The 13150-nt window shown below is 37.3% G+C and overlaps 1 protein-coding gene across 12 annotated transcripts in view; it reads right to left on the minus strand.

Annotated features, from left to right (window-relative positions):
• The window catches only part of CEP152 (centrosomal protein 152), a 109237-nt gene that overhangs the window by 18504 nt on the left and 77583 nt on the right, over positions 1-13150 (minus strand). For 11 of the 12 annotated variants that reach the window (XM_069097996.1, XM_069098000.1, XM_069098005.1 and 8 more), the window contains 2 exons: positions 9427-9558; positions 1651-2289 (listed from right to left, as the gene is read on the minus strand). In XM_069097996.1, coding sequence (XP_068954097.1) covers positions 1651-2289; positions 9427-9558 — 771 coding nt within the window. The remainder of the gene's footprint in view (positions 1-1650; positions 2290-9426; positions 9559-13150) is intronic. The other variant, XM_069098001.1, reaches the window with a different exon arrangement.

The following is a 13150-nucleotide window of genomic DNA, read 5'->3' on the forward strand; positions in this document are numbered from 1 at the left end:
ATTTTTGCCTAGTCATTTCTATAGAGACTTCAAAAACTGCCAAATGGTAATGTAAATGTGAGAGATTCAGGCCAATAAATATGCGAACAGCCCATTAAAATGATAGAGCACTATGGAAATTAGGAAAATATGGTCATCATAGAACACTATACCAGGAAGGAAACTGGAGACCTGAGTTTTAAGTTTGGCTCTGCCATTAAATTTGGGGTAACTTTGGCCAAAAAGACTTCACTGTTCTGAGTCTCTCTGTTCTCATCTATAAAATAAAGGGATCGGATGATATGATTTCTAAAGGTCATGTTGATTCTAAAGGGCACAATTCTGGGTTGCTTAAATGGTAAGATAAGAGTACTTATCTTGCAACCACAGAGCACTTAAATTCAAAATGTTTTTACTTATATCACCTTGTCCTGATAAAAGAGTTATGATTTAGGTAGATCAGGGGTTTTTATTCTTATTTTTCATATTAAAAAGTAAAGCAAATGACTTGCCCAAGGTTCTATAGTAGAGATGGGCTCAGAAGCTTCAAACTAGAAAGAACCTTATAGACCATCTAGTTCTCCTCCCTCGTTTAACAGATCATCTTACTTTAGAGGCTCAGTGCTTTTGCAATTAGATATAAATGTCAAAACCAAGATCCTAAGCTTTAAAGTCCTTCGTCAACTGACTCCATCTCAAGAATCATATCTCTCATTATTTTTCCTTTGGTCAGGAAAACTTCCTAACATTCTGCATGTAAACATATATATATTCTTCTTCTGCTTCCAAGTTCTTATAATAAGCTGTTCCTTATTTCCTCTTCCTTTCTACCTATTTTGTTTAAAACAATTAAAATTTACTTTCCCCTTTAGACCTTCCTTATGGCAAAAAACTGGATCCACATAAACTTAAATCCTATAGATATCTTTTACACAAAAGAACAGTTTAATCACCCTACATGTATATACATGCACTTAAAAACTTATGTTTTATAGTTTGATGAGTTTTTCAAACTTTCATTAATGTATGCCTATCTATGTAGTTGGCTATTTTGTTTTCTCCTTTAGATTATAAAATTCCTGAGGACAATGCATATGCTTCCTTACCATGAAGATATCTTAAAACCTAATATAAGCATATTTGTTTAAGATACATATTTTTTTTTTGCTTTTTGGAGGGGAAGGAAGAGCAACTAGGGTTAAGTGACCTGCCCAAGGTCACATGGCTAGACACATGTTAAGTGTCTGAGGCCGCATTTGAACTCGGGTCCTCCTACAGGGCCAGTGCTCCATTCACTGTGCCACCTAGCCACCCCTGTTTAAGATATTTAAAAAAAAACTAAATGGGAATTAAAGATAAACTTCACCCCTGAAAACTTAGGCTGCACAAAAAAAGTTACATTTTCTGGGAAAAAGATGAGAGGATATATGAGCATAATATTTGAAGTACTATATAACAAACAGAAATTCTTGGTGGCAAACTCTTCAATCCTTTGGATAAGCTTCAAAAAGCTTTTAGACCATTATTAACAATGTCAGTCCTAACATTTTTAGTAAACTCCAAATTCTAATTCACAATATACAAGAGACAGAAAAAAATAATAAATGTAACTTCTAAAGTCACCACCCTGAATACTTAATAGCTAGCTATTTTTAGCTCCCTGGAACATACCGTTTTCCATTCAGGTTTACTATTTTGTAGAAGTCGGCACAGTGTACCTCTAAAAGCCATCTGTATGCAGGCCCTCAGTTTTTCCAAATATTGGGCATTTAGTCGTCTTGGAGAACACAGAGATTTGGTTTTTGAAAGATGTTTGTTTTCAGTTCCACTGAGCTCTTCATAAATTTCCTCTACAAGAAGTTCAATTTCAATCAGAACATCCTCCTCATACTGGTGAATCTCCATCTGGATCTGCTTGCCTTCCTGAATCGTCCACTCTCTTTGCTTCTGTTCTAGACATGCCTGTAATTCAGCTTCCTTCTGAAGAATCAGCTCAGTTTTTTGTTTCATAAAATCTTCCTTCGCTGCTGCAAGCACCTCATTGATTTTATTTCGATGATCATCTAAAAATTTCCGGTAATCTTTTTCATTTTGTTCTTGAATTCTATGGATTTCTTCTTGTTTTTCTTTGTTCCAATCACTTCGGGATTTAGCCAACTTAGCTCGAACAATCACAGGGATTTCTTTCTCTTTTAACTCTAGTTCCTTCTGGAGAGAAAAAATCTTTGCTTCAAGTTCTTTAGCACTTTCTTCAGTGTTTCCAAGCTTTGTCTTCCATTTCTCCTTAGCTTCCAAAACTGCAAGTGATACCTAAAGGATTTAAAAATTGACATTTAAATAATCTGTAAGCCTGTCTCCTTAAACTACATAATCAACTAATTTACTCTTTTTTAAGTCTGAATTTATATGTCATTCAGGATGGTTTCAGAAAAACTTGGGAAGGCTTATACGAACTGATGTAAAGTGAAGTGAGCAGAACCAGAAAAACACTATACACAGTAACAATACTATATGATGATCAATTGTAAATGACTTAGCTATTCTTAGCAATATAAGGATCTTAGTCAGTTTCAAAAGACTTATAATGAAAAATGCTATTCACCTCCACTCTAAAAAAAAATACAACCTCAAAAGTTTTCTTTCACTTCATTAATGAAATGAAGTATTCTAGTAAGGAGACTACAAAACTATTTGGGAACATAGTATACATGTTTTATTACTCCTTGCTGGCAACACAACTGTATTTAAGGAGATTTTCTCTTTAGAGAAGAATTAATTAAAATTGCACCAATCCAAAAGGCAGTTAGTTAACTGCCCTCTTTTTACTTTTCTAATTTCCTTTAACAGAATAGGATGACTTCCCGACAATCATTCAGCCTCCATTTGAAGACCTCAAGCAATTACAAACTCATTGCCTCCTGAAGCAACCCACTCCACTTTCTGTCAGCAACAATTATTAGGAAATATTAAGCTTTGCCCTTTTTGTTCTTATATTTGTCCTTTGGGGCTAAGCAAAAACAAGTCTAAATCCCTTTTCTGTGTGATACCTCTTCAAATACTTGACACAAGGCATCCTAATACCCCCAATTCATCTTCTTCAGAACAAATATCCCCAATTCCTATAACCAGTCATTCTTTTTTTTTTTTTGGCCTTTTGGAGGGCAATTGGGGTTAAGTAACTTGCCCAAGGTTACATGGCTAGTTTTTTTGTATGGGTGTTAAGTGTCTGAGGCCTGAACCGAACTCGGGTCCTCCTGACTCTGGGCCGGCGCTTTACTCACTGCACCACCTAGCCACCCTAACCAGTCATTCTTTATCATCATTTTGAGTATTTACACCATTCTGACTACCTTTTGAGCTTATTAACACCCATACTAAAATGTGACCCCCTGAACTGAACTGAGCTTCTGGCCATGGTGACATACAATAATACTATCTTTTCCCTCATTCCTCACATTCACCTTCTATTAATTAAACCAAAGCTCATGTTAGCTACTTTGGCAGCCAGGTCATAGTGTTGACTTCTATTAAATTTGAATTACAATAAACCCCCCACATTTTTTTCACATGAACTACTGTTTGTGTTTCTCCCATATTCTATACTTGTTCAGCTGATACCTTGAATCCAAGTACAGAATTTATACTTATTCCTCTCAAATTTCATTTTATTAGCTAAAATGGCTAGCACTTGGGGGGAATGACAATAGATTTCTAAACAACTTTGGAAAGGAAGAGAACATAAGCACAAAAGGATGAAATTTCAAAAGGATAAGTTCCAAAGTAACAGTGACGGGAAAAATAAGTTCTTTATCCTTAGGACAGATATTGCCTTTTTCACATAAACATGGTAGATTAAAACCCAATATTGGGGTACTTAAACAAGATGAAAAATACAGAAATCTCTATTCAATTGCAGTCAAAATCTTATTAGTAAAGCCTAGAGTTAAACCCCTGAAACGCAGAAAAATATAGTGACCATACAAGTACTCTACAAACCTTTCTCCTATTCGTTATTCAATTGTTTCATCCATGTCCCAATCATTATGACCCCATTTGGGGGGTTTTCTTGGCAAAGATACCAGAATGGTTTGCCATTTCCTTCTCTAGCTCATTTTACAGATGTAACTGAGGCAAACAGTGTTAAGTAACTTCCCCAGGGTCACAAAGCTGGTGAGTGTTTGAGTCTGGATTTGAACTCAGGTCTTCCTAACTCCATGCCCCGCACTCTTTGCACTCTGCCACCTAGCTGCCCCTACAATCCTTATCACTAGCATTAATGACAGCAGCTTACATTTACATAGTACGTCATAGTTCCATAATACTTAAGACCTTCCATAATAGTTCCACAATACATAATACTTAATAATCCATAATACTTTCATGTTATGAAACTACTTGATTCTCAACAACCCTATGAAGTAGGTAATGTAATGAAAGCTTTGGAAAATAAGACTATAAAGAGAGACCAAAGAAACTGCGTTTTGGAAGAAGATTCTGAGAAGATGGCGGAATAGGTCAGAAAAAGTTCTCAAGATTTTCCTCCACAAAGGAGATAAAATAGCACCTTTCCTCCCGGTGAAGAGTAAATACTTCCAGGCAAGGGTCTGCTTTAACAATAAGTGGCAAACGGCTTAAACAAGCAGCAAGCCCTGGGGTTAGCTAGGTTGGGAGGCTACCTCGGCCTGCCCACAGGAATTTTTCCCCCCAGGACAGTGAGAGGGTAAATCTGTCCTGGGGAAAATCTAGGAAACCTCTGCTGACTAGGAACACTAGTCCCAGCTGTGCTGCAGAAAGCAGCTGTGGGAGAGGGGTAGAGAGAAACACTACGGAGAAGGAACCAACCGATGATAGTGAGTGCAGAAACAGTGGGGTGGGGGACACAGCTGACTGTGGACACTTAAGGAGGCTGAAGGTCTTGGTTTGAGTTCCAGGTCAGAGGGGAGAACTGAAAAAGAACAGAGGCCAGAGGTACCATCCCCCATCCCCCAGGACGAGGGGTTATTATAAAAACAAAATTATTACAAAAAAAAAATGCACAAGCAAAGGAGAAAGAACCCAACCAATAGAGAAGACTGGGATTCGTCTTCAGGAGGATATTGAAACAAAGAAATTCTCTTCTACCCCCGCCCCAAGAGTAATGTCAAATGGTCACCAGCCCAAAAAGAATTCAATTAAAAAAAAACTTTAAAAAGACTTCAAAAATCAAATGAGATTGGGAAAAAATTAAAAAGAAAAATAAGAATAACAAGAAGATTATGACAAGAAAATCAACCAATTAGAAAACGAGATCCAGAATCTTAAGGAAGAAAATGACTCCTTGAAATTAGAATTGGACAAGTAGAAGCCAGCAAAGTTATGAGGTGAAGAAATAAAAAAAATATATAAACAATGAAAATATAGAAGAGAATGTGAAACATCTTGTAAGGAAAAACAACAGATCAAGAAGAGAAAAACATAGGAATAATTGGATTACCTGAAAGTTCTGATCAAAAAAAGTATCTTGATACAATAATACAAGAAATAATTAAAGAAAATTGTCTCCTAGAGAATCAAGTAAAAAACTGCTTGAGACAATAAATAAATTTGGCAAAGTTGCAGGATATAAAATAAACCCACATAAATCCTCGGCATTCCTATATATTTCTAATGAAATTCAACAGCAAGAAGTAGAAAGAGAAATCCCATTTAAAGTTACTGTAGACATTATAAAATATTTGGGAATCTACCTGCCAAAACAAACCCAGGACCTGTATGATCATAACTACAAAACACTTTTCACACAAATAAAGTCAGATCTAACTAATTGGAAAAATATCAATTGCTCATGGTCGAGCTAATATAATAAAAATGACAATTTTACCTAAATTAAATTATATATTTAGTGCCATACCAATTAATTTACCAAAAAACTACTTTATAGAGTTAGAAAAAATAGTAACAAAATTCATCTGGAAGAATAAACGGTCCAGAATATCAAGGGAATTAATGGAAAAAAAATGCTAGGGAAGGTGGACTAGCTTTACCAGATTTCAATCTGTACTATAAAGCAGCAGTCATCAAAACTACCTGGTACTGGCTTAGAAATAGAGAAGTGGATCAATAGAATAGATTAGGCACACGAGATTCAGAAGTCAACGACTATAGTAATGTATTGTTTGGTAAACCCCCAGACCCTGGTTTTTGGGATAAGAACTCACTATTTGACAAAAACTGCTGGGAAAACTGGAATATAGTATGGCAGAAACTGGACATAGACCATTATCTAACACCATATACCAAAATCAAATCTAAATGGGTTCACGATCTAGGTATAAAGGTTGATACTGTAAGCAGTCTGCTAAAACAAGGAATAGTTTACCTATCAGACTTGCGGAGAGGGAATGACTTTATGATGAAACAGGAATTAGAGAACATTATAAAATGTAAAATGGATAATTTTGACTACATGAAATTGAAAAGTTTCTGTACAAATAAAGCCAATGTAACCAAGATTAAGAGGGAGGTGGGAAATTGGGAAAGAATCTTTACAACCTATGTCTCTGACAAAGGACTCATCTCTAAAATATACAGAGAATTGAGTCAAATTTATAAGAATACAAGTCATTCCCCAATTGATAAATGGTCAAAGGATATGAACAGGCAGTTTTCAGAGAAAGAAATTAAAGCTATCTATAAGCACATGAAGAAATGCTCTAATTCACTATTGATTAGAGAAATGCAAATCAAAACAACTCTGAGGTACCACATCTCACCAGTCTGATTGGCTAAGATGACAGAACAGGAAAATGACAAATGCTAGAGAGGATGTGGGCAAACTGGAACACTAATGCATTGTTGGTGGAGTTGTGAACTGATCCAGCCTTTCTGGAGAGCAATCTGGAATTATGCCCAAAGGGCTATAAATACTTTCATACCCTTTGATCCAGCAATACCACTCCTAGGGTTATATCCCAAAGAGATCATAGAAATGGGAGAAAGACCCATATGTACAAAAATGTTTATAGCAGCGCTTTTTGTGGTGGCAAAGAATTGGAAATTAAGGGGGTGTGCCCATCAATTGGGGAATGGCTGAACAAGTTGTGGTATATGCATGTTATGGAATACTATTGAGCTATAAGAAACGGGGAGCAGGCAGTCTTCATATTTACCTGGAGAGGCTTAAAAGAACTGATGCTGAGTGAGAAGAGTAGAACCAGGAGGAATTTGTACACAATTACAGACACAACATATGTGCGATGACCAACTTTGATAGACTGGACTCTTCTCAACAATGCAGGGATATAAGTCAATCCCAAAAGACACATGATGGAGAGAAAAACGTGCATCCAGAGAAAGAACTAGAAAGAACTAAATTCATATCCAGGTGGAAGCAAAATACCTGATCTTTTTCGTTCTCTTATTTGATTTTATGTCCTCTTTACCATTTTTCATTCCAGCTGGTACAATCCATCCTTATAAACTGACCATTGTATAATGTGAAAGTATTTACAGATCCTATACTTGATAATAAGCCGCCATGGGGGGGAGGGGAGGGAGGGGGACAAAATGTGAAATTCAAGGAATTGTGGAATTGAATCCTGTAAACTAAAAGGAAACAAACAAATTAATAAATTAAAGTTTAATTTAAAAAAAAAACAAAAAAAATAAAAAAAATAAAGAAAATTGTCCTGAAGCATTAGAACAAGAGGGGAAAGTAGAAATAGAAAAAAAGAATCTACTGATCACCACCTGAAAGAGATCATACAAGGAAAATTCACAGGAATATTATAGTTAAATTCTGAAATCCCCAAATCAAGGATGAAATGTTACGAGCGACAAGAAAAAAATAATTTACATATGATGGTACCACAATTAGAATCACACAAGACCTAGCATTGGTGACACTACAAGATTGCAGGTCATAGAACACTATATATCAAAGAGCAAAAGAATAGAGCCTCTGGCCAAAAAATATACCAAGCAAAGCTAAGCGTAATTTTGAATGGAAAAAAATGAACATTTGATCAACTGTCAGACTTTCAGGACTTAGTTAAAAAAAAAAAAAGAACTCAATTGAAGATTTGACATACAAGAGCCAAGAGAAATATAAGGTACACACCAATGACCAATTACAAGGGACTCAAGTAGAAAATGTTTACTTTTTATGTATGGGAAATGTAAAAATGTAAAAAATGTCTAAGATTGGTACTAGCAATTAGGTAACTTATAAGAAAGATTGGGGTAGGCCTGAGTATGATATCACTTTAAAAAGTAAAACTGCTGAAGAAGAGATAAAACAGTAATTGTTCTTTCTATACAAATGAGGTGCAAGAGGAATAACCAATACAGAAGAATTAGATAGGGGAGGGGGGCTATGAGTTCTGGAAACCTACTTTCATCAAGAATGGATTTAAAAGGGAAAAATACATATACATCTAGAAGAGTATAAAAGTCTTCTAAATTTAAAAAAGAAATAAAACTCTATGGGGATAGGGAGGGGGGAGAGTATAAATAGAGGTATCTTTAGAAGGAAGGGTGAGGGAATAGGTTAAAGGGGGGTATAGAAGGGTGTTTAGATTTAGGGCAATGGGAGGATAAGGGAGAGATTGCTGGGGTGGGGGTAGGTTAAGTAAAAGGAGGGCAAGGTAGCAGAGGTAGAAGTCAAGTAAAGGAGTTAGGAGAAATAGGAAAAAAAGAGATTTGCACAAACATTAAAACAAGATTAGTAGTAGAATCTCTTGGGGAAAGTATATGTTTATATATGCATGTATGTGTATATATGTATATGTGTATGTATATATCAATACCGATATATAAATATATTTATGCTCAATTGTAGCCTTGGGGTGGTGGGTAGGGGGGAGGAAGGTGGAAAAAAGTAAAAAGTATACAGCAGAGAATAAAAACAAAACCTACAAGGAAGCCAAGAAAAGATGGATAGCTTCCAACTTAATGCACAGTATTTAATATATAGGCTTTCTCTGCTAAATATTTTGAATCCTCTCCTATGCTCTGCTATACACGACATGCTTTTTTTCTTTTCTTATTTTATATTTAAGTTTATAACGTTTCTGTTTCTTTTCTTATAATGTTATTTGTTTTAGTATTTGCCTAAAATTAAAAAACATAAAAATAAATTGCCTTTTTTAGTCAGTAGGAAAGAAGGTAGCTAAGACAAAGCTGAAAATAATCTACAAATATATGAAGGGATAGTGTATGAATGACAAGAAGTAGCTGCTCTTTAGTTCCTCCCAAAGAGAAAACAAGAGAGAATCAGATTCACCTGCAATAAATGGGGTTAAATTCAGCAGTCAGAAAAATATTCCTAATCATGAAGCATGGGAAACAAAGAAATGAATCATTACATGAGAATATAAGACAGGTCTTTCCTTAGTAGCCATTCTCTTGATAGAACGGAGAAGAAAAGAAGATTCTCTCAAGTTCTCCTGCTGACAGGGTAGTTAGTACCTTTTTGGCCACAAAAACCTCATGTTCTGCCTCCCATTTCATCTGTTCAGTCTTTAAGTTGGCTCTGTACTCTGCAAGCTCAGGAAGCTCCTGCAGCCAACGAGAACGAGCATTTAACACAGCTACTTCTACCTGTAAGGCAACATGAAAGAAACATGTAAAGAGAAGACCCTGCATCAATACAGTGGACCAACTAGTTATCACGATGATCCAAGGGCATCTTTTAAAAAAACTAGGAGGGCCAAAGGTTAAAATATCTAATTGATTTTGTGTTTTCCAAATTGCCTAGGAGGCCCTTCCTTACTACATTGCAGGCACTCAATTTTTTTTTTTAAAGCAATTGGGGTTAAGTAACTTGCTCAAGGTTACACGGCCAGTTATTTCTGGGTGTGGTGCTAAGTATCAGAGCCCGAATTCGATCCCACATCATCCCAACTCTGGGGCCGGTGGTCTTACTCACTGAGCCACCAGGCCACCCCTTCAATAAATTTTTTAGATTTTAGAAGGCCTTAAAGAATAAAAGGCCATTTGCACACATTATAACTGTCACCGTCAATTTTCCATATACCAAGAGACTTTCCTGGAAGGTACAAAGATATTCCAGAAGCAAAGCTGCCTGGTGTCAAGTTACTATACCTTTTGGGCTATGTTAGGACCATGTCTCTGTTTTATATAGCAACATTTCTGACTTCAGAGGGTAAGACTGTGGCTCCCAAACAGTAAGGTAGCATGTGAGTATAGATAGCTCTGAAACACAAGTAATGATGTGAATTTTATTTTAAACTGATAGCTGAAAGAGGCCTGGCAGATTATCTAGTCCAATCCCTTCATTTATGTTATATATGAAAACTTTGGCTAAAAGCAGTGAGATGATTTGCCCATAATTCCCCAGGTTCCCAACATAGGCAGTAAGTAGCAGTGCTGAAGCTCAAACCCCAGGGCTCTTAGCTTCATTCCAGGGCTGCCTCCACAACACCACTTTATAAACACTGTACCATCTAACATTTGGAAAACACTCTGAATTCATAAGATCCCACTTTCAAGCTGTAAGGTATCATTTAGTATACCTTTCCCACTAACCTGAAGTACAGAGATGGGCAGGCGTTTTCCTGAGCCAAGATTTCACCCAGATTCGGATGAAATGTTCCCTGAGGGCAAGGGCAGTGACTATCTCTCAAGATTTGAGGCTTCCTGAAGCTGCAGGGCACTATCTCTGGCTACAGACTAGAAAAGCTGAGTTCTGGGGAGAGGCAGTGCAAAAGTACAGAGTTGGGAGATGGAGAAAGCTGTCAGAGGCCCTGGGGCAGAGTAGTTAGACATTTATCCTGTGTATAGTTTATATGCATATACTTGTTTGCATGCCATCTCCCTCCTTAGATTGTGAGCTCTTTGGGAGCAGGGACTATTTTCTTACCTTTCTTAGTCTACCCAGTACTCAGCACAGTGCCCAACACAGAGTAGGTGCTTAGTAAATGTCTACTGTTCACCTGTCTGCTTGCCATAGAGGGAATAAAAGGTGAGATTGGAAAAGGAGGAAAGGGCCAGGTTCTGAAAGGCTTTTAAATGGAGAATTTCATATTTGATTCTGTAGGCAACATGGAGCCCAGCGGATCTCACTAAGTAGGGTTAGTGGCATGTTCATAAATGTGTTTTAGGAAATGACTTTGGCAGCTGAGAAGAGGATAGATTAGAACAGAGAAGAGACAAAGCAAAGAAACTAATTAGAAGACTATTGTAATAGTCCAGGAGAGAGATAATGAAGGCCTGTACTAGGATGGTGGCTATGTGAAGGGAGAAAAAAGGATGTTATGAAGGCAGAAATAACAATACTTTAGAACAAGTTGGATACATGCAAGTAAGGAGCACAATGATACAAATGATACTAAGGCTGTATATCTGAGTAAATGGAAAAATGATGGTACCCTCAACAATATCAGGAAAACTGGGGAAAAGGAGAGCAGTTTGGTGGTGCAAAGGATAAAACACAAAGCCTAAAGTCAGGAAGACACGAGCTCAAATTTGACCTCAGACACTTACTACCTCTGTGATCCTGGCCAAGTCACTTTATCTCTGTACTTCAGTTTCCTCATTCGGATAAAAACAGCACCTATTTCCCAGGATTGTTTTGAGGAATAAATGAGAAAATGATTGTAAAGTGCTTAGCACAGTGCCTGGCATATAATAAGCACTATGTAAATGTTAGCTATTATTATTAGAGGAGGGTTTTAGGGGAAAAAATGAGTTCTGTTTTGGACTTGTTGAGTTTGAGGTGCCTACAAGAGATGTCTAAAAGGCAGTTGGCAAGCTCAAGTGATCAAGTTTATTCTAGATGTACAGAGGCTATCACCTGCAGAGAGAGGTAACTGATGAGATCACCAAGAAATTTAATATAAAGGAAGCAAAGAAGGCCTAGGACAAAACCTTAGGGGATACTCATGGTTAGCAGGCGTGACCTGGATAAAGACCCAGCAAAGACTAAGACTAAGAAACAGTCATAAGGGTAGGAAGAGAACTAGAAGAGAAATATGTCACAAAACGCTTCAAAAGGAATACATACAAACAGCACCTAACGCTGCAGAGAAGACAAGAGAAGAGAGGAACAAGGAGAACCTACAGATCACTTTTTCCCAAGAAATTTGGCTGAGAAGGGGAGAAAAAAATAAAGGAGGATAGCAGGGATGGTAAGATCTGGTGAGGCTGTTTAGGGCTAGAGGTAATAGGTATGTTTGCAGACATCAATGAAGATTATTAGATTAGTAGCTAGAAAAAGATTACAGAAAAAGAAGAGTTGACAATGGCACAATCTCCTGGATAAAATATGAATAAACAAGATCAAGGGTACACAAAGAGAGGTGAGCTAGTTGAGGAAAAGGGCCACCTCTTTGTCAGACTGAATAAAAGAAAAAATTATAGTACATGAATATTATTGCTCCACTGTAAGAAATTAAGAACATGTTAAACCCAGATAAACACGGAACAACAAATAAAAAATGAAATAAGAAAAAGCGAATAATGCAAATGGAAAAAAACAAAAAGAAAAACCAAACACTATGTAATTATGATGACCAACTTTGACCACCAAACAAGAGATATAAGAAGGTACCTCCCCTTCCTTCTTTGCAGTGGTGGGAGGCCACATGTGAGAAACACTGCATACACTGTTATTGATTAATGTGATGAGTTACTACCCAACTTTAACTGCTTTCCCCATCCCCTTTAAAAAAAATTCTTTGTTGGGGCAACTAGGTGGCGCAGTGAGTAAAAGCACCAGCCCCGGAGTCAGGAGGACCTGTCTTTGGTTCTAGCCTCAGACACTTAACACCCACAAAAAAAAACTAGCCATGTAACCTTGGGCAAGTTACTTAACCCCAATTGCCCTCCAAAAGGCAAAAAAAAAAAAATTCTTTGTTATAAGAGATGGCTTTCTGGGTAGGGGAGAAAAGGATATATTAGGAAATAAAGACGGGGCGGCCAGGTAGCACAGCGAGTAAGAGCACCGGCTCCAGTGTCAGAACGACCTGGAGATCGAATCCCGGGCTCAGACACTTAGCACCCACCCAGAAACACCTGGCCGTGTAACCTTGAGCAAGTTACTTAATCCCAATTGCTTAGGGGCGGCCAGGTGGCTCAGCGAGTAAGAGCACCGGCTCCAGTGTCGGGATGACCTGGATCAAATCTGGCCTCAGATACTCAGCACCACACCCAGAAACAACTGGCCGTGTAA

The sequence above is a fragment of the Petaurus breviceps genome, unplaced genomic scaffold, assembly GCF_028583685.1.
Source record: "Petaurus breviceps papuanus isolate PSGF00001 unplaced genomic scaffold, PetGlider_PUasm1.0 37, whole genome shotgun sequence".
NCBI classification, from domain to species: domain Eukaryota; kingdom Metazoa; phylum Chordata; class Mammalia; order Diprotodontia; family Petauridae; genus Petaurus; species Petaurus breviceps.